We start from the raw sequence: 27,475 nt of genomic DNA on the forward strand, positions 1-27,475 counted from the left end.
CCATGGGCAAGGCAATTTCTAAAGTGACTGTAGCAAATTGGATCTGTCAGTGCATTATGCTGGGATACACTTAGTCTGGCAAACCAGCTCCGGTTGGCATCCGTGCTCATTCCACAAGATCTGTAGCTACCTCAACAGCTTTTTGGTCTAGGGTTCCAGTGGACGATATATGTTCAGCAGCTACCTGGTCCTCATCTCATACGTTCATTTCTCATTACAAGCTGGATATGATTTCCAGGAGTAGGGATTCTTCTGGCTCCGTGGTGCTTCGGAATATCCTTCCGTAAGGACCACCCAGGTTCTTGTAGGTTAGCTGGGGACTCTGTCCCACAGGTTGCAGATCAAATGAAGTAACTACTTCAGATAAAGAAGTTATGTACTCACCATAACATTCCGTCTGAGTAGATACTTCATTTGTCTGCAACCGACCCCCCCTGCCATCCCCCGAACCTGTCGGGAATTTTCTGATCACTCGGAGTTGGTTTCTGTCTCAAGTTGGTGAGGCAAAAAAAACGATCTGAGGTAATGTGGTTGGTAGTAGGGGATTATGGGTAGGGGGAGGAGCTAGGAGCTCGGATCTTGGAGCTTGGAAAGCTGCCGGATCGGATCCGACACCCCCACAGGTTGCAGACAAATGAAGTATCTACTCAGATGGAACGTTATGGTGAGTACATAACTTCTTTTTAACAAAGATCGCTTTTGTCCTTCTAGACTTCTTCAGGTCTGTGTACAAGAACCCTAAAAACCTATATAATTGTATAATTAGTTAGTATTGTTATTACCATCATTTTGAATAAAGTTGAAAAAAATATATATATATGATGATGGAAACAAAATTTACACTTAAATTTCAAATGATTTAAAATGGTATTTAAAAACAATTTGTAGAAAAAAATATATTAAATAAAATTCAATTAGTCATGAAAACAGTGTGGCAATTTTCTAAGTTCCAGTGCACTTTTAATTGAACAGTAGTAGTTTAGTCCAGGCTTTCTAAAAGAGTTTAGCTTTAATTGCCACATAAGTTCATGTTTCTCCAGAATTTTCGGGAAGTCTCCTACAAGATCACCCATGTCTATACAATCCAGGATCTGGAACTTAAAACCTGTGTGTCTTTTATGAAGAGAAAGGTGTTTGGCTAGTGCATTATTTTTACATCCAGAGTGGATTTTTGATAGATGACATGAAATCCTTCGCTTGAGTTTATTTACAGTCTTGCCCACATAGAACGCATCACATTCATTGCACTGTGCCCTGTAAATTACTTTTTTAGTGTTACAGTCGCCCCCTGCACTGGTTTTAATGATCTTCTTTAAATAAGGGCAATAAAAACTATCACCTTGCTGTATAAATATACAAAATGTACAATTAGTTTCACATCTTTTAGTGCTTTTCTCACATGGTCTAGGTTTAAATTCAACAAAACTTCTAATATTCCTGGCCTTCCTATAAACAAATGATAAAACTTCACCTAAGATGTTAATCAGAAAAGGGTTTCCTGTGACAATGCCCCAGTTTTTTTCAATAATATTTTTGATACTGTGATAATCCAAAGTGTATGTCAGGCTGCAGCTATTTTTGCATTTGTTATTCTCTGTGGAATTACTTAACATTTTTCTACTGGGGAGGTTGAGTGAAGTTGCTTCAGTCCTTTTCAGTTCTATAATGGGTTCCAGGATGTTTTTTTAACATCTGACTTTCATAGCCTCTCACTAGAAAATCATTCTCTAAGTTGTTCAGGTTTCTCAAAAATGGTTCCATCTCTGTGGTAATTCGAGCTAATCTATAGCCTTGGGATTTCACTACATTACATTTGTTTTTTGTAGGATGTAGACTTTTACTGTGGAGTAATAAGTTAACCCTCGTTGGTTTTCTGAATAGATCAGTGGCGATTCTATTATTGTTCTTGTCCTTGGAAATCTGCATATCTAAGAAAGTGGTTGAAGTTCAGCTATGGGAAGAGGTGAACTTCAGGAAGGGGGTTGTTTGATTGAGGTAAGTGATAAAATCTCCAAGCTGCAAGGTGTCACCTTCCCACACAATAAAGACATTGTCAATAAAACGTAAATAGCATGTGATATACTGCATGTAGTCTGGGTTGTTTAACACAAAGTCCTCCTCCCATTTGCCCAGGGCTATGTTAGCTATGCTGGGAGCCATGGCAGCCCCCATTGCTATACCAGTTTTTTGTTTGTAGTGTTTGCCATTGAAAGTAAAGAAATTAAAGTCCAGTACAAGGTTAATGAGCTTGCTTAACTTTTGCAGTTGTGCCTGTGTACCCTGATTATGTTTCTTAGCTGCTGTTATACAGTAATTGTGAGGGAGCACTGTGTACAAGGATTCTACATCAGTAGTTACCAAAATGCTGTCAGCTTCCACTGTAATGTTTTTTATTTTCTTCAAAAAATCCATTGAATCTCTTATATGACTTATTCTTTTCTGCTAGAGGTTTCAGCAAGTAATCAAGGTAAATGGCTGTGGCTTCAGTAAGGGAACCTCCACTTGCTACCACCGGTCTATAAGGTGGGTCTTCTCTGTTCTTGTGTGGCTTTGGTATTCCAAAAAAGGGGGCTGCCATGGCTCCCAGCATAGCTAACATAGCCCTGGGCAAATCGGAGGAGGACTTTGTGTTAAACAACTCCGACTACATGCAGCATATCACATGCTATTTACGTTTTATTGACAATGTCTTTATTGTGTGGGAAGGTGACACCTTGCAGCTTGGAGATTTTATCACTTACCTCAATCAAACAACCCCCTTCCTGAAGTTTACCTCTTCCCATAGCTGTACTTCAACCACTTTCATAGATATGCAGATTTCCAAGGACAAGAACAATAACAGAATCACCACTGATCTATTCAGAAAACCAACGAGGGTTAACTTATTACTCCACAGTAAAAGTCTACATCCTACAAAAACCAAATGTAATGTAGTGAAATCCCAAGGCTATAGATTAGCTCGAATTACCACAGAGATGGAACCATTTTTGAGAAACCTGAACAACTTAGAGAATGATTTTCTAGTGAGAGGCTATGAAAGCCAGATGTTAAAAAACATCCTGGAACCCATTATAGAACTGAAAAGGACTGAAGCACCTTCACTCAACCTCCCCAGTAGAAAAATGTTAAGTAATTCCACAGAGAATAACAAATGCAGAAATAGCTGCATCCTGACATACACTTTGGATTATCACAGTATCAAAAATATTATTGAAGAAAACTGGGACATTGTCACAGGAAACCCTTTTCTGATTAACATCTTAGGTGAAGCCCCATCATTTGTTTATAGGAAGGCCAGGAATATTAGAAGTTTTGTTGAATTTAAACCTAGACCATGTGAGAAAAGCACTAAAAGATGTGAAACTAATTGTACATTTTGTATATTTATACAGCAAGGTGATAGTTTTTATTGCCCTTATTTAAAGAAGATCATTAAAACCAGTGCAGGGGGCGGCTGTAACACTAAAAAAGTAATTTACAGGGCACAGTGCAATGAATGTGATGCATTCTATGTGGGCAAGACTGTAAATAAACTCAAGCGAAGGATTTCATGTCATCTGTCAGAAATCCGCTCTGGATGTAAAAATAATGCACTAGCCAAACACCTTTCTCTTCATAAAAGACACACAGGTTTTAAGTTCCAGATCCTGGATTGCATAGACATGGGTGATCTTGAAGGAGACATCCCGAATATTCTGGAGAAACATGAACTTATGTGGCAATTAAAGCTAAACTCTTTAAAGTGCACTGGAACTTAGAAAATTGCCACATTGTTTACATGACTAATTGTATTTTATTTAATATATTTTTTTCTACAAATTGGTTTTAAATACCATTTTAAATCATTTGAAATTTAAGTGTATATTTTGTTTCCATCATCATACATATATATATATATATATATATATATATATATATTTTTTTTTTTTTTCAACTTTATTCAAAATGATGGTAATAACAATACTAACTAATTATACAATTATATAGGTTTTTAGGGTTCTTGTACACAGACCTGAAGAAGTCTAGAAGGACGAAAGCGATCTTTGTTAACAATAGGTTATGAAAATAGAAACTGATTTTTAAATGCAAAATGTATATGTATATATTTATATATAATTTTTGATCGCAAAATGAACTAAGGTTTATATATTTCCAGCCATGTAGTATATTGCCTTGTATATAAAATCACAGACTTAATAATCTACTTAATAATTTGGTTAAATAAGATGTACCATTAAAGTACATTAGGGCTATATATTATTATGACAGCTACTAGGTAGGGCAGGACCAGCTCGAATGTCACACTGATGGGGGAAGAGATGTGAATTTAACATGTGTACCAATAACACTTTGTTTTACAGCACAATAAACCACTCCCATGCCTGATAAAAAGTATATATATATTTAGAAAGCTTGTGAGGAAATTATTACTCTATTTTTGTTTTACTTGGATCGCTTGTCTGTGTACTTAATAAAGGATTTTCGACTGGAAACAGACTGCCTGCCTTGCTTGGATTACTTTCGAATACTTAGTAATGCTGTAAAGTTATATATTTTCTATTATTACTTTTTGACTTGAGTTTACGTTCACTACTTCTACTACTATTGTCTGATCTGATTATATACAGTGATTAACTAGAAATATATGGACTGAAAATCTTCCACACAGAGAAGTTTCTTACTGTTTTGTTTTTAGACCCACTACACTTTAGTGGGTTGTTTTGAGACTTCGGGGATACAACGGCGATTACTTGATATTTCAAAAGTCAGGACTTTCTTGATGTTAGTGTGCTCATGCAGACTTTTGTCAGTGTTGCGTTTGGTAGCACTGGTGGTATACTTCAACTACTTTGTCTTCAGGCAGGTAAGTACCCCATTAGGGACCATTACTTTTTCTGTAGGGTTTTTTGCAAAGTCCTGGCTTATGTCTGTCAGAAAGGGCAAGTGTAGTTGTTGACACCAAATCCTTTGTAAGGACTCCCTCTCTAGTTCCATCTTTTTGGAGGCTCAGTACAACATCAGGTCGTGTTTAATTTGTCTGTCACTACCATAAACACTGTCAAGAGCAGACTTGACTCCCCTCTTGTTTTTCCAGAGAACAAATGCCTTCAAGACTTAATGCAAGTGGTCATGTCACTGGCTTCCTCTGTGGCAGACCCTCCCAATAGGTTAAAAAAAAAAAAGGAAAGAAAGAAAAAAAAATGAGAGAAGTGAGTACAATGCTCTTAAGAGCATTTCCTTTGTACAGTCTGTGGCTGATAACTTTGCTTGGAGGCATTTACAGACGTTTTCAGGGCCCACTGGCATGTCCCCTTTGGAAGCTACTGTGGCCCAGGACCCTCATGCATTCAAACAGAACATTCAGCTAATGGAGTCAACCAAGAAGGGAGAATCACAAATAATCCTATCGGTGGGTAAAGGTGATTTACACCCGGTGCTTGTTAGGGAAGATATTGCAAGGGTGCTGTTGCATGTCAAATCTATAGCTTCAACCCCAAAGACCATACCCCCGGACAGTCCCAGAAAGCACACCCAGAAGACTAAGGATTTACTCCTTCTGCTATTCCTTCCTCTTGGAAAGGAAGTCAAGACGATGAGTTTCACTTTGCTTAAGGACTGTTCAAAGCCATGCAGTCTTTTTAAGTCTCCCTTGCTTACCTCTTCTTTATTTATGTATTCGTCATCATCAACCCCCCCTTTTCCCATTTTTTCTACATGAGGTTGAGTTGTGTTAACTGTTGCTATCTCTCTTGATTCAGTGCTACACTCCTGCCTTCTTCAACACTCATGCCTGACTGTCGCAGATCTTCTCTCTCACACAACCCATCCACCTCTTTGCTGGATGCCCTCATTTCCTCTAACCTTCTTCCTGTCTGTCCCAAATGTTCTTCACCAAGACAGTCTTCTGTTTTTCCATACATGCCAGAACCACCTTAATCTGTTCTTAGTGATCTTTTCTGCAAATGGAGCTACTTTGAGTTCTGCTCTTATGTCCTCATTTCTTCATCTGTCCCACAGTGTGCATCCTACCATCCATCTCACACACTTGATTTCCATCACCTCTACCTTCCTCATCTGCTTTGCCTTTACTACCCAGGTTTCTGTACTATACCGTAGTACTGGTCGCATCACTGTTTTTTACACTTTACTTTTCAGTTTCTTTGCCATTCTGTCATACACTTCACCTGACACTGTATGCTAGTTGGCTGCAGCCTCTCTGATTCTAGCTTTGACCTCTTCATTCAGACTTCCCTTCTCCTCAACCACCCCTCCCACATACTTAAAGCTGTTAACCTATTCAGCTGTCTTCCCTCCTATCTCAATTCTCAGTTTCGTGTGACTTCCCCAAATTGCTTACTTAGTTTCATCCCATGTGCCTTCAGTTTTGCATTCCATTTGCCTATCCTTTTCTGAAGTTCTTGCTCACAGTCTGCCTGTAATGCTACATCATCTGCTTACAGCAACCTTGTAGATCTGTCGCCTCCGACCTGTTTGCTAATGTATTCCATCACCATTATGAACATCAGTGGGCTCAGGGCTGAACCCTGATGTATACCTACTCTCACTGAGAACCCCCTCTGTGAGACCGAATGCTGTGTGTATTTGAGTCATTCTGTCCTTGTACATAGCCTGCACTAATTCTACCAATGTTTCTTGGACTTCAAACCACCGCAGTACTGTCCAATTCAGCTTTCTTGGGACCTTGTCATATGCTTTCGCCAAGTCTAGGAATGCCCAATTGGACTCTTTTCTCATCTCTAGCTTCTTCTCAGCTGTTTGTCTCACTGCAAACATCAGGTCATTTGTGCTCATCTCCCATCTTACTTTCTACAACTCTGCATATCTGTTTATCAGTCACCCTCTCCAGAACTTTTATGTAGTGTGACAGTCCGACAGTTGTGGCTGTCCCCTTTGTTTTTGTACACTGGCACGAGTATGCTTATTTTGCAGTCATCTGGGATACACCTTTCTTTCCACATTGTTGAGGAGCCATTTCTCCCCTGTCTCACCCAGCATCATATCTGCTGTGACCTCTTCTAAGCCTGCTGCTTCCCCTGACTTCATTTTCAGTAGTGCTGTTCTTACTTCTTCTATGGTGGGCTCCTCTTCTTCTCTGTTTGTAGGCTGTGTCTGGGGCTATACAGCTTCTGTGGGGTTTTCTCCATTTAGAATCTGCTGGAGGTACACCTTCCATCTGCCTGTGATGTCCTGTTGGCTGGTAAGCAGGTTGTTGCCGGCATCCCTTTTGAAGGGTATCTGACTGTCTTCTTTATTTTTCTGTCTTTGCCTTGCAGCCTAATATAGTTTTTGTGCCACCTACTGAGTCACTTTCCACGAGCTACTAGAGTGCCTCCGATGCCCTGTTCTTTGCTATTGCAACTCCTTTCTTAATTTGTTAGCTAGCCTGTATGCATGTTGTATGAAGTACTATGAATACAAAAAAATGTTGTGTGCCGATAGTAATGAATTAGTAATAGTAATAAAGGTACACAGTACAGAGCCAGTAGGAAGGGATAGATATAGTTAGGAGGGAAGAAGTGTGTTAATTGGTAGAGAGATAGAGCACAAAGTATAAAATATATCAAAAATAAGGGAAGTGCACACAGAAATTAACTATATACAATGTCACATGTTAGTGTGGGGAAATAATGTAAGAAAGACAAATGTGTCTGACTGGTGAAGGGGAGAGTGGGGGATTAGGTGATGTGTCCAGAGGGAAAGTATTTGCAAGTTAACTTGAACTTGAGATTATCTTTATGCTGACCATGAAATGATGGGAGGAAGGTAGCTTCTCTTTTTCTGAAGAAGACATTTCTATCTAATTCTGATAATGAAAATTTGGATTATGCTTCTGAGATTCCTAGCCCTGATAGTTGTGAATCTAAGGCAAGAGGGTACCATATGGGGACTCCCAGATGGGGAAATATCTTTCAGTGACACCATTGCAAAATGAATGTTCTTTTCAAATGGGTGGGCAAAAAAAGGCTCTGACTTGCAGAATACATATTACAAACTACTTTGTATGTACTCTTACCTAAACCTGTGGCAATCCCTCCTGTTTTGGGAGCTTAGGATGGTGCATTTTCAGTTGTTTTTAAGTCACCAGTCTCTCAACTCCCTGCTTCCAAAAAGCCTTACAGGTTTTATTGGGTCCCAGATATCTATAAGTACATTTATAAAAACCTGTGTATGTAGCTCCCAATATTATTTCTTTAAATACAGAGAAAGGAACTAGAACCTTTTCTTTTTCTAACCCAGTCTAGAGTTATAAGGGTAGCAGAGCATTTGGACAGGTTTGGCAAAAAAAGTGTATACTACTTCTGTCTCAGCTTTCAGGGCCATTCATTTGCCAGATTTATGGCTAATTATATTTTGTTCATTTTATCTTACGTGCCACAATCCTTTGCAAACCTACATTCTGTGGTGAAATGCTCAGTTCAGCATCTTAGTTTTCTAAACATACAATTAAATGCATCTGTGATGATGTGGATGCTGTTTCTGGGGGTGGTGTTGCTGGGACAGTAATGAGAAGACATGATTAGATTAGACTTCATACTTTTCCAGAGGATGTGAAAGTCTTGTCAATGCTCCTCTGGATAAGGACTTTTTATTTCCTAATTATTCTCGTGAAGTTTTCAAAAGCAAGATTTAAAGAGATAGATAAACTTATGTAGGGGGCTAAGCAATAATTCTTATCTCTGATTTCTAAATTCCAGAAAAATTATCCTTCCAATAGAGGACAATTTGTTCACATACCTTTCAAGTTAGACCAGCAAAAATCTGCCAAACAGTCCAGAAAGGGATGTCAAGATGACATCAAAAGAAGGCTGTTGCCCCCCCCCCCCCCAAGAATCTCCCAAAAGGAAAGCTTATGGCTGTCCTTGTCCCATCATCTCCTCAATCCCCTCCTTACCCCAGTCTTTCTCTGAAAATTGCAGGGAATCTTCCCCCATGCCTTCCTGCATGGTAATCAATAGCATGGACACTGATTTCATTGGGCATCCCCTTCCATTCCAGCAGAGGTTCCTCTGCCTCCAAAAGACTAGCTTCATTTTATACCTCATGTCATTGCAGAGTTACTTACCAGGGAGTCCTTCAACATAAGTAGGGACAAGGCTTTTTCTGGTTCCCACAAAATAAAGGAAGGTGGAAGCCTGTTTACGATCTGTCAGACTTAAACACGTTTTTTTCTCATCCCAAAATTTAAAATACTAGCACTTCAAACTTTTTTTGTCTTCTTTCTGTTCAAACTGTTCTGGCTACCCTAAATGTAAAATATGCTTATTTATATTCACAAAAAGACACATCCTTTTTTAAGGTTTTGTTTCTTGGGATTGCGTATCAGTTTACCTCTTTGCATTTAGTTGTTCTACTGCTCATCTTTACCAAATGCCTTAGTCCAGTTACAGCTCATTGCAGGCTTCAAGACGTACATATTTTCCCCTATTTGGATGATTCTTGATTTCAGCCTCTGCTTGCCAATACACACTAACAGCCTTAGAAAATGCCATGTATCTTTTCTCCAGTCTGCAGCCATCACTTTTTCCAACCCATTGGGGTGCCTGCTGGGCACTTTTCCTCCAGAAACAAAATGCAGGCTTATCAGCCCTTCATTAGAAATGCAAACCCTCCCATAGGTAAGTCTGCTTTATGAACTATCCTGCCGTTAGCTAGCTACGTCTTTTATTGAGGGTGACCCTGGTGCTGCAGCTTGACTATCAGTGGCTGGGCACACCCTTCCATTTTCTTCTACTACCTTATTTCCAGTACCTCCATTCCCACCTGGGGCAGCCTTGGTATGGTGGGGAGAGAAAGTGAGTCTAGCATTCACAGCACAGTACTACACCCACCCCAGATAGGGCCACTTAAACAGTGTAGGAGGGGGAAATGGCTCCAACATCCATTAAAGGTGAAGAGGTGCCAGGTTACCTTTAGCATTCTATACTGTGCCTGTGCCAGGGCTTTCATCTTTAAATTCTACCATCTTTGACTTGCTGGGTTGACATCATGAGGGGATCTAGTGGTACTGTAAGAGATCAGCTGCCACTGTTTTGGTGACATGTCCATCATGCTATCTGCAACAATATGCAGCACTGTGGAACTGCATGACTCAAGTATCACCACTAGCACTCCTGTGCCTTGTGTGTCCCCAGCTCTCCCCTGAGCCCTCCCTTCACCCCACTCCAGGGAGGGGGATGAGTAGGCTGAACTTTATTTCTCTTTTCCTCACATTTACTCAGACAGATGCCTGAGATGATAGTTGAACTCTGGTCATAGTCAATGCTTCATTCGTCTGTGCCAACAGAGCAGCCTGGCTAATTAGGTTTTGAACTTTTGCACAAACTCTGGGAGATAACAGTGAGCTTGGAGGAGACCCATCTCTAGCTTTTACTGTGGAGATTTATCCCAAAGTGTAGGCACCACCCATCTCCTAGATGAATATCCAGAGCTCACTACCAGTAGGTCTAATACTGAGGGGTGATAGTCCACTGTGGGTCTGCCCTGGTTCCAGCAAGGCCACATGGTCCAAGTTTTGTGATTTTTGAGCCTGGACTTCAAACCAATGTTTAAGTTTTGGTGAGAACTTGAAATGCAGATGTGAGAGTGCATGATCGAATTCCAGCACTGTGCTGAGTGCAGACCTGTCATAACCCATGGTTGCCTTTGGTAGGTACACTGCTGAGCTATGGATTCTCACTGGATTTTTGGTAAATCTTATAGGATATCCACTCTGAGAGAACCCCTACATTAGCTTGTATCTGAAACTTTTGGGGGATGGGGGACATCATCTCAACTCAGACATTGCAAAGAAGGTATGGACCCGGATGCCGTTATTTGTGAAACACATAAGGACAGTGACTGTGCCTTGCCTTACAGCTCCCCCTGGATAACCCATTCTTCAGAAAAGAAAATAAGGCTCATGAAGTCCTTTATGGACTGCCTTATGGGTCCCATTCCTTTACTGCAAAAACAACAGAATGTCTATCTGGTAAAAGGGAGAAAGAGCCTCATGTCATCTTATCTGTAGAGATAGTCATCAGGGATACAGTATTTGCAGCACTAATGCACCCAGACTCTGCTTCTTCACCTTCAGAGATGGTGGATGCTCTGTATGAGCCCTTTAGCTGAATGGTACGAGTCCCTAATCAGACCTCCTCTGTCTGACTTTATGATCCTTGTAGTCTAACATAAGACCCAGAGAACCACAGCATCTGTCTCCCTGCCACTGATCAGGGTTGATACGAGAGTTTATTCCTGTGCTATGATGGGTTTCATAACTCCCAATCATTTGCCTCACCTGTCCCAAATTTCAGTCTTTCTGTTCTGGAGTATTTACTGGAGAAGCTTTTTTCTTTAAAAGAGTCTGGGTTTAATGATGGAGTTGCCTTGACTCTGGCCATGGCATTTGTTGCAATGTTCTAAATAACGTGATACAATTCTTGACTGTGGAGGTGCCTGCATAATTCATCTTGGCTGAGGATGTCCTCCTTTGATAAGGAGCTCAGAAGTTCTATCTTGGATGCCCTTTCATGAGGGAAGTCCTTTTCGTACAGCTCTCTAAGGATTGGTAGATAACCTTTCAAATTGAAAGTAAACCCTTAGCATAGTGGAGGAATTTTTTAACCATCTTGGCTCAGCCATCCTCTAAAGATGAGGAAGCCTTCTTGCAGGTCAAGTACAATTTTGAACTCTCATGTAAGATTAATTTAGACTACATCCTTTTGGCACTTTCCATACTTAAAAACAGTACTTTTCTGGGTGCTGACAGTATTGCTGAATAGCTACTGAAACATGGAAATTTCCACCTAGCAAACCCTAAATATGCTCTTCAATTTGAGTTTCTCCTCTGGTAATGACCCTAAAGAGTAGAAAATGGCATTTATGGTACCATTACATAAAGCTGATTCTTCTAACGCTGGGAATTACAGACCTATTAGTCTCATTAGTATTATTTGTAAGGGGTCTGTATTGCAAAGTCAAGTTTTATCTAACTCGACTTTGTAATATACCAAAATTCACTCCACTTAACTGTATCAAAGTGCAAAATCTTATCAAAATTAAAAAAAAAAATGTAAATAAGTAAATAGACATAAAACTATTTTTTTGCATGGGTCAAGTCCCCTTGTATCCCCCACACCTTGCTACTTTATATATACCAACTCTGTGGTTGCACCACAGTTGGAGGGGGGTGGAATTCCCTTATCCCACTATGTGTGACATCGTATAGAGTACCCACGTCGCTGTAAACCTCTACCATTTTAAATTATTCTAACTGAAAGATGCACTTTTGCTGATAAACAAAAAAGCTGTACATGGTCGATTAACTGCATTCATTGATGTACTAAATGCCATTGTAATGCAGCACATCATCCTGCCATCCATGTGCATCTCAAACATCTGAATGTGACCATTTGCAAAGCTGTGGAACATGTTATAGGCTGAGTTAATAAACAATGATATAGGTGACCTTATATTCTTAGATACACACCAGTTCAGATTTGTAAAAGGCAGGTCATGCCTGCCCAACCTGGTTGAATTGTTTTGAAAATGTTTTTGAGGCAGTTGGTGAGGAGCATACAGTCTACACTGCTTTTCGGACCTTGCTAAGGCCTTTGACAATATCCCCACTGTTGGAGTTATTGTCAGTCTCTCAGCTTTAACCCATATGTAGTTTGCTGGATTGGTAATTGACTAAACTAACTGTCAGAATCTGTACCATTAAGGTCAAAGAGCATTTCTGAGACAGATAAATATCACTAGTGGTGTCCCACAAGGCTCTGATCTAGGTCGTCTCTCCTTTGCTAAATATTTCTCTGACATAAAAGCTGATATCAGTGGACTGTGGCTTTTGCATTCAGACTGTGTCCAAGGCAAGTATGAGACTAGCATTGAGCAGCATTCTACCTTCTCCAAAGATGCTGCTGCAATATGTGCAAAAAATAATTGACTTCAGTAATTGTTTAAGTTTTTGGTGTCATTTGAAGGGGGTCCAATATTTATCAGTGGGAGAGGATGTGATTGACAGACTGTGCTGGTTTGACAGGGATGGCCTGCATCTGTCCTCTTTAGAGTTTCAGTTATTGGCAAAGACATTGTCTGCCTCCATAGTGCCTTGTTTAGGCAATGCTACCTGATAAATCTATCAACATAAAGCAAGCAAAGTGAAAACATAAAGCAAGCAAAGTGAAATATGAAGCTGTTACTGATCAGTTCTAGGAGCATAAACAAAAAACTTCCATTCCCTGCAAGCCCTTCTCACAGCCATCTGTATAGTGACTGAGACATGGCTTAAAACAAGGGAGAACACTCTGGATATGCAGAGCTTTAATGCCTTCCACATGTTTAAACCGGCTACTGTGCAGGAGGGGAAAAATAGGTAGAAGTGTCTCAGTATTCTTCCAGAAGAGACTCGCATCAAGGCTGGTAAAGCAGCATGATGCACTAGAGCTTCATGTCCAAATAACCATCATAAAGGTCTTGTATTGTATATTAGCTGGCTGTAAAACACTCTCTGTGACCCAAGAAAGCCACAGTGCCTGAATACCGGAACTGGAGTCACTCAGTATTAAACCCAGTACCATTTTCCTGGGTGATCTAAACTGTCCAACTCTAGACTGGGAAACCTGCACCACCACTAGTACACAAGCACAGAGATTTCTAGACTTTGTCAATACTAGTGTGCTAGAGCAATTAGTAAGGGCACCCACTGGGGGGAATAAAAACTTGGATCTTGGCCTTATTAATGTGGGAGCTTCTTCCACCATCCCTTGTGTATTTTCCTCAGTTGTTAGGTTTGACCATAAAGCCACCTCCTTTGAAATAAAATTGAAACCAGAGAACCCTTCCACCCAATGTACCTTTAGAAATTTCTCTAAGACAGACTACCTGCTCCTAAGTGATACACTGGCAAGCTGCAAATTCCCATGAAACCCAGTTGACTCCACTGAATACTTGGAAACATACATCACCACACTGTATTAGCATGTAAACAGATGCATAGATGTAGCTGAATTCTGTAGGAACAAACGCAGGGCAAACTCCAGAAATTAACCCCCATGGTGGTACTGTAATATCAACAAGCTTTATAATAAAAGGAAGATAATTTTGAATACAAGTAAGAAGAGTAATTCCAAGAATAATACAGCAGTCATCACAAAAGTAAACAAATTACTCAGGAGCTTAAAATCTGTCAAAGCCATGTCTGACGCTAAAATAGCCACCCAAGCCAAAGACAGTCACAAGACCTTTTTCAATTGTGTCTGTAATCTCAGAACCACAACACAGCAATGTACTGAGCTCACTGTAAATGATGTTACCTACACTGAAGCTAAAGATATAGTAAACCTGTTGGCCAGTGTATTCAGCTCAACCCCCCCCTTTCTATTCCACAACATGTACCTGAAATTGACTCACTTCCAGCTGTCACACAAGATCAAATCCTAAAGGTGCTATCAGAAGCTAAAGTACTGTATTGATGGGTCCTGACAATGTCCCTCATCTTAAATAGCATGATTTAGTCACCTCTCTTAACAACAGAGCTCAACCTCAGTCTCCATACAGGTCTTATGCCAAGCAAATGGAAAACAACTAAAGTCATTCACCTGCGTAAGGGAGTGCCTACCACAGACTTGGGCAATTATAGACCCATCATATTTAAAGCCATGGAAAGACATATGGAACTAATTAATAAGGACTGAGGGAACCTCCTGCTTACTCATCCTGGCAGACTGTTTTGAAAAGGTCACCAAATCAATGGATGAAGGCAAAATGGCACACACTATATACCTCAACCTAGCCAAAGCTTTTGATACAATCCCCCACTCAGACATATTCAAAAAGTTAAATAAATTAGGAAAAAAAACTTGTCTCCCCCCACTAGATTGCCAACTGGCTCACAGATAGGATATAGGAGATTTAAGATGGGGCAGCTACCTCCCCAAAGAGACCAGTCACCAGTGTACTCCCCCAGGGTTAAGTGCTGGGACCTCTATGAAGTAAAAGCCAATACCAAAGGTTTCTGACTGAATACATTTGCATATGCAAGTTAGGAGAAATTCATTCTCCAAATGACTTACCTATTCTGCAAGAAGGTTATTCCAAATAAATAACTGGTGCTGCAGTCATGGACTGAAACTAAATGCTAAAAATACATTATTGTATTCTTCGGGAAGTCATCTACTCTGGGGAACTACCACATTAGCAAATACTCATTTGCTCAGGATTTGGAAATGTGTATGAGGACATTGACCTAACTTAAGACCAGCATGGGTCCACTGTCATAAGAAAGTCCTCATTTGTTGTACAGCTTAAAAAACAAATGGATTGTGTCTACATCTAGGTATGTCACTTCTCTCCTTTACTTGGCCCTAATTAGGCTGATTATTGAGTTTGTATCTGTCCAGATACATAAAATAAATGCAAAGCCCACAGAGATACCTTACTAAAAGGATGTAAGGCCTAAGCAGTATATGTCCTACATGGACTGACTCAAAGCCCCCTGTCTTTATACTCCATGTCCTACAGAATGCTAAGAGGTGACCTGTGTCTGGCTTGCAATGCATCCTCTGACCCACCCAATGGATCTACTGCACATCTGCAAGTCAGATGGCATCAGAAATACTCTGTCCAGATATAAACCTCTTCTGCATCGTCAACCAGAAATGTTTGGAAGGACAGGTATATATCATGCAGAGAAGAGGATACCTCTTTCTCCCTGTCACACTCCCCATCCACTTAAAAGAAAGCTTCCTTGTCCATATGCAAGTGCAATTTGGATCTGTGGATGGGTAATAGAAAATTTACCCCAGGACTGCCCACTGTACTGTTAATGGACAGAAGTAGTTCCTGAATGCTTTATACTATGCATGGATCCCCTCAAATTATGGCCACCGTAATTTTGATATCCAACACTTCTATGAGGCCCCCCTCACATGCTACTGAAGGTGCCTGTAGGGAAGCCGGAACAGGTATTGCCATTAGGCATCACGCTTGGCTCTGGCTTTATACTTTCTCAGAGCCCTTCAAGGTATCATTTATAAATGCCCCCTGTGACGGTTCCACTCTCTTTGGCAAGACTGTTCGAGACACCCTAGTCCAGAGTGAGAAAGACAGGAAGACCTTGTCTGTCATCAGGATTCACTTCTCAGCCCCTCAATGATCCTTTTCCCAGAATCAGCTTGGGGTAAAAAAGATGTGGTTCCGAAAGTCTCAGGGTTTTTCCCACGACACTCAGGGCTCACCTTCCCCCAGAAGCAGAGGGGGATATGATAGATGCTATCCTCGTGGCAGAGGGGGGGGTCTAAGGAACCCAAGGTCTCAGTATTTTTTTCGCAGACAGACCCTTGCAGCAGCCATGAAGGGTTGCCTGACTGTTCATCTGTGGAGGCAGTCGGGGGATGCCTTTCTCTACACCTAACAGCCTGGGAGTCTATTACAGAAGATCACTGGGTGTTGCAGATAATGTCCAGAGGATACTCAATCCCCTTCCATCAATCCACAGTCCCTCCCAAACACCTCCCAGACATCCCACCCACACAGCAGAAGGAAGCAGCAGTGGAAATTTCCAAGCTGCTTGAAAAGCGACCATCCAGCCCATCCCCCCCAGACCAATCCAGATTAGGCATCTGTTCCAGGTTCTTTTTGGTGCCAAAGAAAATGAGGGACTTAAGACCCATCCTGGATCTTTCAATCCTAAACCTGTCAGTTGCCATGACAAAATTCCAGATGGTCACTCTCCAATCCATTCTGCTCTTCCTGCAGATAAACGACTGGATGTGCTCGGTGAACCTCCAAGACGCGTACTATCATATCAAGTTGGACAGGCGCTCTCTGAGGTCCCTCCCCTTTTGGCTGGGAGCCAATCATTATCAGTTCAGAGCACTCCCCTTTGGACTCTCCACTGCCCCCAGGGTGTTCACCAAAGTGATGGCAGTTGTAGCTGCTCACCTGCGGCTGCAGGGGTTCCAGGTCTTCCCCTACCTGGACGATTGGCTGCTTTCCACTTCTCCAGACATCAACTCTGCCAAGTTTCTTCTCAAGATCGTTCACCATCTAGGCATAACCGTAAATCTCAACAAATTCCAATTGGATCTAGTGCAAGTTCTCGACTTCATTGGGATCTGATCACACATCCCTCAGGGATCCCACAACTATATTTGGTCAGTCTGAAGCTTACAGCTTGGCTGATTCAGTTCCAGTGATAATTAGGATTCCCAGGTTGTCTTCTCCTGTCAAGAAGATTTTGATAGCTCACAACTATTCCACCAGGAAGGTTTATTCCAGTAAGTGGAAACGTTTCTCCATATGGGCTTCTCAGCATGATCTGAACCCCTTTACTGCTCTAGTTCCTGCCATTTTGGAGTTTTTGGTGGATATTTTTAATCATAGCGCTAGGTTTTTCTACAGTAAAGGGTACAGTTGGCAGAGAAATTAAATTTTTCACATAGGAGAGAATTTGGCTTCTTCCAAGCTTTGTAAAGCCATTTTGAAAGGTACCTTTTAACTTAGGCCTCCTGTCAAAGACCCAGTGCCCCCTTGGCATCTTACCGTAGTTCTACAACCTTTGGTTTCTGTCAGAAAAATATGCATTTATGTATATGTTTAATGCTTATTAGAAGCTAAAAGGGTTAACACATTTTCATTCTATTTTATATACAGCTTAATTCTGTATGAAATTGTAAGATGCTTTTTGAAACTGCAGTATGCTTTCTGAAACTTGCAAGATGCCCCCTGACCTAGTAATTGCTAGCACAGCAAAATTCATGTTTATGCCTTTTGGAAATGTACTTAAGAAGCAGGTGATTATCTGCTAGGTCAGGAAATGAATACATAGAACAATACTGATGTTCTTCATCTCACATTGCTGCAGTCCTTACACTTGGGGTAGTCCGCTGTCCTCGGTCGGCCCGAATATCAAAGTATAAGGCTGACGTCGGTCAAGGCGCATTTGACTGACATCAGGACATCAGGGTACAAATGCGCATGACCGACGTCATATCCTCAGTCTTTTTTGCCGCATGGTCCGATGCAGAAGCAGCGTTGCAAGTGCCGGTTGGCGTTCTGAAATTGTTCGATTTCGGAGTTTCAGACCGAGTCAAAGTTGGCTAAGTACCCCGTTGGGGAATATTTTAGTTTTTTCTTGCCTCAGTGGTTTACGGATGTCAGAAAAAGTGAATAATTGTATTTCTTGTGGGAAACAGATAGAGACTATCATACTTTGTGTATTCCTTGTTTAGGGCCTGAGCACGACGTTGTTGGGTGTCGCTCTTGTGCTAGATTCAATAAGCGCACTATAAAGAGAAGATTAGATTGTGCCAGGTTAGTCTTCGAAGCGGTGCAATTATAAAATGCCGTCGGATGCTCCGCCCGCTTCTTCGAAGAAGCGCAAGGACAAAGCAGTTAAACCTAGGCTAGAGGAACCGTCCGTGCGGACGCCGGTTCTTTAGAGGTGTCGGTGGAGCCGGTGGTTCCACCGGAGGTTTCTTTGGGATCCCAGGGAGAGACTTTGTTATTGCAGGATGTGGCCTCTCAGGAGGCAGGTCAGGCTGATGGGGCTTCTCAGGTTACTATACTCCCTCCCTGCCTAGGGTGGTTAGGCCCTCTCCTTCTGTTTCCAAGGCTTCTCCCAGGGGCAGGCCAGGTTTAGCTTCAGTTGGTGTTACCCCTAGTTCTTCAGGAACTGTGCCCAAGAAGCATATGCTTAAAATGGCAGAAGATTTGATTACTTTGATTAGAGGTTCTTTGCGCCCTCCTGATAAGAGACCTAGGGTGGAGCCTGAGCTAGGGAGTTTTGAGCAGGCTTCGGATGTTTCAGAGTCTTGGGCTGAAGACTTGCAGGAGTACTCTCCTTATTCTGATTCTGATGTGGATGATTCTACTCCTTCTGCTTCTCCTCCTGAGGAATTTTCTTTTTCAGAAACTCTTCATTCCATGAGGGAGCATTTTAAGTGGGAAGGTCAGGACTTCTCTGATTCCAGGAAAAGGCTTAGGGAATTTTTGTTTTTACCCCAGCATAGGCCTTTGGCTATACCTCCTGTTTTGGATGTAGTGGAAGATGTTTTTACAGAGGCTTCTCTTAATCCTGATTCTTTGCCTCCTGCTCCTGTTAAACCGGATAGGTATTACAGGGTGCCTGAAGCTCATAAGTATCTTTTTAAGAGTCCTAGGGCAGACCCAGAAACTGTTAGCCAGGGGCCTAAAGGTGTTAAGGCTTCTGTTGTCAAGAATCCGGTTCCTGCAGATAAAGAGGCCAGGGCCTTGGATAGATGGGGAAAGAAAGTTTATACTTCTTCCACTCTAGCTATGAGGGCTTTGAATTGCCAGTTTCACATGTTGAAATACCAAAACTATCTCCTTTCACAATTGAAGTCTAAGGTTGATGCTCTGGCAGAAGGTATTGATTGTAAAGAGTTGCAAGATTTAGTACATGTTTCTGAACAGGTGGGTAAGCATTCTTTGCAATGTGGTTTTGATGCTGTACAGGCCTCGTCTAGGGTGGCTGCCACTGGGTCAGTTCTTCGCAGGCACGCCTGGCTGAGGGATCAAAATTTATCTGACCATGTTAAAACAAGGATTTTAGATGCTCCTTTACAATCTGATGTGTTGTTTGGTTCTCCTGTTGAGGCAGTTTTAAAGAAAATGGAAGACAAGGCTAAGTCTATGCAGACTGTTAAAGATTTTTTGCAGGTTCAGCCTCCAAAGTTTAGTAGAAATTGGCCTACTAAGGGGTGGGCGTATCCTTCTTATGATTCCCAGTCTAGGGGTAGATCTAGACGTGGTAGGGGCAGAGCTCAGGGCTCTTTCAGGCCTAGAACAGGGAGTTCTCCTGCACAGTCTTCGGGTGAGGGCAGGGGTCAGTCCTTTCGTAAACAGACCCAATGACCTACCTTTTCAGCTGCCAGAGCCTGCTCGTCTGGCAGCACCTTTGGGAGGAAGGTTGGCACTTTTCAAAGAAAATTGGAGTTTAATTACCCAAGACAGATGGGTATTGGATATCATACACCACGGTTACAGGTTTTATTTCCATACCTTGCTTCCTTTCAAAGGCATGCCAGACGTTCCTCCTCAACAAAGAATAGAGGCTCACAAGCAAATTTCTCTGTTACTCCAAATAGGGGCCATACAGCCGGTCCCTATGCCAGAAGTGGGCCTAGGATTTTATTCTCGCCTGTTCCTAGTACCAAAGAAGGGGAACACGTGGAGACCAATTTTGGATTTATCTATCCTCAACACTTATCTGGACATTCCCAAGTTCAAAATGTTGACATTACAGCAGCTTTTACCTCTGCTGGGCAAAGATCATTGGATGGTAAATTTGGATCTCAAGGAGGCTTACCTTCATGTTCCTATCAGACTGAGTTGCAGGAAGTATCTGCGTTTTCGAGCTGGGACTTCTCACTATCAGTTCTCTGCATTGCCCTTTGGCTTATCTACTGCGCCCAGAGTGTTCACGAAAGTTCTGGCTCCAGTGATAGCTTTCTTCAGGCTAAAAGGAATACAGATCTATCCTTATTTGGACGACTGCCTGATTCTGGCTCAAGGAAGGGACGAGCTTCTTCATCAATTGGAATATGTGATAGCAGTGCTAAGATGCCTGGGGTATTCTGTGAACGAAATAAAGTCCAGTCTAGTACCCTCTCAGGACATGTGCTTTCTGGGTGTAAGACTGAATACAGCATCCCAGATGGCCTTTTGACCCCGGACAAACAAAAGAATCTTTCCCTTTACTTCCATCAACTATCTCATCAGTCCGGGCTGACTGCAAGGACAGTCCTTCAAGCCTTAGGGTTCATGGCATCTTGTATTCTGGTGCTTCCCAATGCCAAACTGCATATGAGGAAGCTACAATGGTATCTCAAAAATGTATGGACACAGCACTGCCAGGATCTGGACACTGTCATTCAAATAATACCTTGCATTCAAAAGGAATTTTTGTGGTGGGCTCAGGAATGTCACCTAAACAAGGGACTCTCTGTGACCCGGCCAGAGGCGAGTCAGATTTTAACGACAGATGCCTCAGACAAAGCTTGGGGAGCTCATCTAAATGGAAAGTGGATACAAGACAAGTGGCCTGCCAGACTACAACATCTACATATCAACTTAAAGGAGATGTTAGCAGTCCAGTTTGCATTAATAGCTTTCAAGGATTTACTTCTTCCAGGACAGGTGTTGATTCTAACAGACAACACAACTGTCATGTGGTACATCAACAAGCAAGGGGGAACACATTCTTATCCTCTATGCAGGCAAGCAATGATTTTGTGGGAGACTGCTCTCAGTTTACAGCTCAATCTTCAGGCAAGGTTTCTGCCGGGAGCACAGAACTCCTTAGCAGATGTGTTGAGCAGACGAATTATGGATCCCCACGAGTGGAAATTGGATCCTCATGTATTTCAGAAATTGACAGTGTCATGGGGAACTCCAGACATAGATCTGTTCGCTTCTCCACTAAACCACCAGCTGCCAAAGTTTTGCACAAAAGGTTTCATCCCACAGCTTGGAAAGTGGATGCTCTTTCCTTCAATTGGAGCAATCTTCATGTGTATGCCTTTCCGCCTCTGTCTCTCCTCCCAAAGGTACTACTAAAGGCCAGACAAGACAAGCCAAGGATGATTTTGATAGCTCCAGATTGGCCTCGACAGCATTGGTACCCATTACTGAGAAGCCTGGTACGGAAGCCTCCATGGCCTTTGCCTTGATTCCACACCTGTTGTCTCAGGAGGACAGTCATTTGCTCAATGTCAAGCTTCACTCTCTGCACCTAACAGCCTGGCATATTCTGTTTTGAACCATAGTAGGCCTCCACTTCCACAGCAAGTTTTGAATGTTATTTTGGAAGCTAGAAGGCCTAGTACAAGGAAAGTGTACGCAGATAAATGGAAGAGATTTTTATTTTGGAGTGCAGCAAAAGATTTTGATGTTTCTGAGCCTAATTTAAGTGTGGCTCTTCAATATCTTACTGAGTTACTGGACAAAGGTTTGTCCTTCTCTTCTATTAAGGTTCATGCTGCAGCAATTTCGGCTCACTATGATTGTGACCCACCATTGTTTTCTCATCCTTTGTTCAAGCAATTTCTTAGAGGGGCAAAGAATATAAGACCCCCACGAAGAGCTCCTACTCCTGCTTGGGATCTCAATTTTGTGTTGGAGAAACTCACTCTACAACCTTTTGAGCCTGCAGCTACTACTGAATTAAAGTTTTTATCATGGAAGACTGCTTTTTTGTTGGCTATTACCTCTGCTAGAAGGGTTTCTGAGTTGCAGGCCCTTATGGCGGTTGAGCCTTTCTTAATTTTACATAAGGATAGGGTATCTTTACGTACTACTCCTTCCTTTATGCCTAAAGTGGTTTCTAGTGTGGCTTTAAACCAAACTATTCATTTGCCTACTTTTTATGCAAATCCCCAAAATAAAGGGGAAAAGATTTTGCACACCTTAGATGTACACAGGCAGCTGCGATATTATTTGGACAGAACTAAAGGGTTCAGGCAGTCTCAGCAGTTATTTGTTTCTTTTGCTTTGAGTTCTCAGGGCAAGCTTGTGTCAAAACAAACTATTTCTAAGTGGATTGGGTTTTGCATTGCTTTCTGTTATTCCCATCATGGCAAGGAGATTCCAGCTGGGATTAGGCCTCATTCCACTAGGGCTACTGCCACTTCGACAGCTTTTTTTGAGGGGGGTGGCAACTAAGGATATTTTGGAGGCAGCTACTTGGAGTTCAGTGCATACTTTCTCTAGGCATTATCACCTACCACTTTACTCTAAATCCAGGGCTGGTTTTGCCACTGCTGTTTTGCAGGGCATTTTGGCAGCTCCTGCTTCCTTATAGTTTGGCCATCCTCCCTTACCTCTGCTTTGGGATTCTACCCAAGTGTAAGGACTGCAGCAATGTGAGATGAAGAACATAGTACAGTTTTGTACCTACCATAAATGTAGATGTTCAAGATCCACATTGCTGCAGTCCAAATTACCTCCCTCCTTCCCTCTGTAGTTAGAGGCGGTTGTGTGGGTTGGGTTGTCAATATGAGGTATATTGTATATATTGTATATATTGTACATATTTTTAGTGCTAGGATGGTTGGTTGTTTGTTTGCTGTCTTTTGGTTTTGACCTTTATTTTTAGTGTCTTCTGACATCTGGGGCAAGAAAAGACTGAGGATATGACGTCGGTCATGCGCATTTGTACCCTGACGTCCTGATGTCAGTCAAATGCGCCTTGACCGACGTCAGCCTTATACTTTGATATTCGGGCCGACCGAGGACAGCGGACTACCCCAAGTGTAAGGACTGCAGCAATGTGGATCTTCGAACATCTACATTTATGGTAGGTACAAAACTGTACTTTTTCTATAATATGATTGAATATGAACAATCAGCCTTGTTCGTGTTATGAGAACATGCACAGCTGCAGAAAAGAAGAGATACATCAAACAAAGACTGCTTGAAGAATCTGTACTTGCTTTGTGCTTGAATTAGCCATAGTACCTTGAATGGTAACATAATATAGTGGGAAGTTGTATCTAATCGGTGTTCGCCAAGGCCACGTTGTTTTTCTTAGGAAGTTTTTCATAAAATTGATAGTGCAGGCAGAAAATCATGGACAAACAGCTGCTATGAAATAATGATGTTAGAACTTGTGATCTGTTACGTCAGCTTGGTAGGCAATGTCTTATTAGAAAGTGTGTAAAGATGGACTTACTTCCTGATTTTAGTTAGACAAACTCTGTATTAGCACGTTTTTGTCTCCTTGCTGCAAGATTAAAGTGCCTTAACCTGAAACTGCCGTGTATTGATCTTTTTGAAGTTTAATTTTTCCTTTGACAGTTTCTCCCCCCTTTGAACCAGCAGCTACCGTTGATTTGCAGTTCCTGTCTTGGAAGACAGCCTTTCTGGTCACTATTACCTCGGCCAAGAGAGTCTCAGAGATTCAGGCCTTATCTGTTAAGCCCCAATATATGGTGTTTCATAAAGACCGGGTTCCCTTAAGGATGAAATCCCTCTTTTCTTCCAGAGGTGGTATCAGAGTATAACCATAATCAGGTCATCAGTCTCCCTGTTTTCTTTCCAAACATCCAGAATAAGTGAGAGTATAAATTGCACTTGCTTGATGTTCATAGGCATCTGCACTTCAATGTGGATAGAACTAAATTGTTTCATAAGTCTGATCAGCTTTTTGTTTCCTTTTCTAAGCCTTTCTTAGGAAAGCCTGTATCAAAAGTAACTATTGCTCATTGGATCTCTTACTGCATTGCGTTTGCCTATCGAGCCAAATGTTTATCCCCACCAGGTCATTTCAGGGTGCATTTTACCTGGTCTGTAGCTACTTCTGCGGCCTTTTGGACTAGGGTTTCCATAGATGATATTTGCTCTGCTGCTATTTGGGCATCATTACATACATTTATCTGTCATTACAAATTGGATCTCCTTTCCAGAGGCAGGGCATCTTTTGACTCAGCCATGCTTCAGAACATCCTTTCATGAGGACCTCCCAGGGCTATTTGGTAGTTGGGGGCTCTGTCCCACAAGTTGAAGACCAAATGAAAACAACTTCAGATAAAAAAGTTACGTACTCACCATAACATTCCATCTGAGTTGTTGCTTTTCATTTGTCTTCAGCCATCCCTCCCTTCTTCCCCCTGCCTTATGTGGGCTGTGCAGTGGACCGGATGGAAGAGGCATAGCCCCTACTCTAGCGAGCCTTTTTATTCCTTATTGAGCTAATGGGTGCTAATGCCAGGGTTTTAGGCATGTGGTTAGGCTGGGGTGCTACTGTCAACAGCAAACTTGATCTGAGGGGAAGAAAGAGACGGGGGTTTTATGGGTAGGGGGGGAGCTTGGATCCGTATTCCCATAGGTTGAAGACAAATGAAAAGCAACAACTCAGATGGAACATTATGGTGAGTGCATAACTTATTTTTATTGACCATGGAATTGTTAAGGCCAGTTTAATACCAAACAGGATAGGTTAATTCAAGCACCAAAAGGGACATTGGCTAGGCTTTAAATGGCCCTAAGGGGCAGCTAGCCTCGTACTTGCCTATGAACCTGTGTAACAATTTCAGACAACATCAGAATGAAGACATTAAAAATAAAATATACATGAAATAAATAATGTTGATTTTGAATTTTAAGGCTAAATATTTTAGTAAGAGTATATTAAAGGCATTACTTGTAAAATATTGAAATAAATGTTACAGTTAATAATATGTGGATCTCATAGGGAAGGGTGTCTTTAAATGGAGGTGTGTGTTAAGTTTCACATGATTGATGTCTTTTTTATTTAAACTTTGCATTTGTACATGTCTGTTATCTGAAGAAGTCTTCCGATAAGGAGAGACGAAAAGTGCTTAATAAAACGGACTTTATTTTTTACTTGTGGGTAACCAGTGGAGTGATTTCCTAGCTTTTTTATCCAGTTTGTGTTTTTTTTTTTTGGCTTTTCTGGTGTTTATTATGCATCATACTAGACAAGCAACTAAAATATGATGTTCATATCCACTTGGTAGTTAAAGAAGATTATTACAAATGACCACTTTTTATAGAGCTTCTATATGGCTCACTGCACAGTCTTGCACAACCCCTGCTACATCCTTCCTACTACCAGGTCTACTCTATGCCTGTCTTATCCTCACAAGTATTAACTGCAAAAATATATATATATATATTGCTAAATTTGCTGCTAAGCCACCCAATCCAGCTCATCATTGCTTAGCCCTCAAAAATATTACACTGGCTTGAATTCCACAATTATTTCAAACTGTCATGGTTAAAAGTAGCCAATTCTGTATTCTTTTTGTAGACAAAGTCCCTTTCTTAAGTCTCAATTACAGTGGTTCTCTTCCTCAGGACCTCTCTTCATTTTGCAAACACAAACTTTATAGACATAAAAATACCATAATAGCTTTGGAGACTCCTGTTATCTCATGTATGTTCCAGACATGTGGCATTTCTTTCCTCCTACAGTCAGGCAGTTATCCTCTTCTTGTCTGTTCAAAGAAACGGTGAAGTATTTTCTGCTTAATTTCTGGTTCTACTCATTTGCCTGCTGTCCATGTGAATGATATCTTTCAATTTCTGGTACTGCAATTCCTCTGTATCTTATTTCTTTCTGTCTGGTTCTTTCTTTTCAAACCGACTTTATATTATCACCAAAGTATGCCCCCCCCCCCCAACAAAAACTTCTCTTTTCAATAAATTATTTCTCTTCTCTCCTTCTCACTCTACCATATTTTAATTGTGCTCTCCTACTCAGGATATACCTGATTCAGTTATTCTACCATCTTTGTCGCCCAATGCATAGTTTGATTTATTTATTTAAAAGTTTGTCTCCCAATGCATAGTTTAATTTATTTATTTATTTAAAAGAGTGCTGCAACTGTCATATATATTCTTCCATGACATCATTGTTATTCTAAGTAGATGCTTTCTTTTAACTTTTTGGAGCTTTCCCCCCTGGGTCTCTATTGAAGAGGGGTCTTGCTTGGCCCATTTGAACCTTACTGGTAAACTTAAATAAATAAATAAATAAATACATACATACATACAAATTTCACTTAAATGTTGCTTAGTCATCAGGGAAGTGGGTATGTATCTTGATAACAGACTCTCCTCTGACTACTGCATCTCTGCGGTGGTTAGAAAATCCTTCTACCTTGCACAACTTGTCTCTGTACCATTTGTATTAACATGATCCTAATTAAACATTATCATTATTTGTGAAATGTATAGATTGAATTATAGACCCACTTATGGTGTACTCACCCAAAGCAAGTAAAGTGTTATCCCTTTGCAAGTAAAAGCCTACATAACATGATAGTCCTAGGAAGGAGTCTTAATGCGTTCATGAGAACACTGTTCTGCTAGGTTTTACTGATGAATGTCTTTATGGATGAAATATAAGTCTGGAGATAGTGTTTTCATTGTGTATATTTGGTGAGTTTTACTTAAATTAAACCGCTCAGAAAATTAATTCAAGAAGGTACTGACTGTTTGCATTTTTCTTTTAGGTCCAGAAGGAAGCTGTGGAGCTGTTAAAAACGCTTGGTGTTAAGATTTGAAGCTGATGAAAAATAAATGCTTTTTGTTGTAAATAGCAGCAGTCTTCCTTTAATGAGCATCAGATGAAGAGGATACATTTTAAGATCTGTAATTAATCAGAAATAAAGTTTTTTTGTAAAGAATGTCAACATTCTTTTAATGAGTATCAGATGAAGACAGGCAGTTTAAAGATGGTTATAAAGAGTCCCGCTGACTTTCCACTTAAATTATCCCTGCTTGTATTAATAATTGTATTTTGTTATTGTCTTTTGTAGCTGTTTGAATTCTGTTCTGTGATTTCTTTAGGATTGCAAGGGTTTCTACAGCTTCTTTTAGATTAGTAGTTCCAGATTTTGTCTAGACAGTTTGTGAGCACCTTCTTAGGCTGCAAGGGTATTTGCAAATATTTAAATTGAAAGTACAGTTTTGTAAATAATCT

General features: G+C 41.1%; 1 protein-coding gene across 2 annotated transcripts in view; it reads left to right on the forward strand.

Moving 5' to 3' along the window:
• Positions 1–27,185, forward strand: part of RMDN1 (regulator of microtubule dynamics 1) — a 450,051-nt gene extending 422,866 nt beyond the window's left edge. For both annotated transcript variants that reach the window (XM_044065986.1, XR_006364034.1), the window contains one exon: positions 27,006–27,185. In XM_044065986.1, coding sequence (XP_043921921.1) covers positions 27,006–27,056 — 51 coding nt within the window. In that variant the 3' untranslated portion in view covers positions 27,057–27,185. The remainder of the gene's footprint in view (positions 1–27,005) is intronic.
• Positions 27,186–27,475: the final 290 nt, after the last annotated feature.

Source organism: Protopterus annectens, chromosome 3.part0 (assembly GCF_019279795.1).
Source record: "Protopterus annectens isolate FY-2018-M chromosome 3.part0, PAN1.0, whole genome shotgun sequence".
NCBI classification, from domain to species: domain Eukaryota; kingdom Metazoa; phylum Chordata; order Ceratodontiformes; family Protopteridae; genus Protopterus; species Protopterus annectens.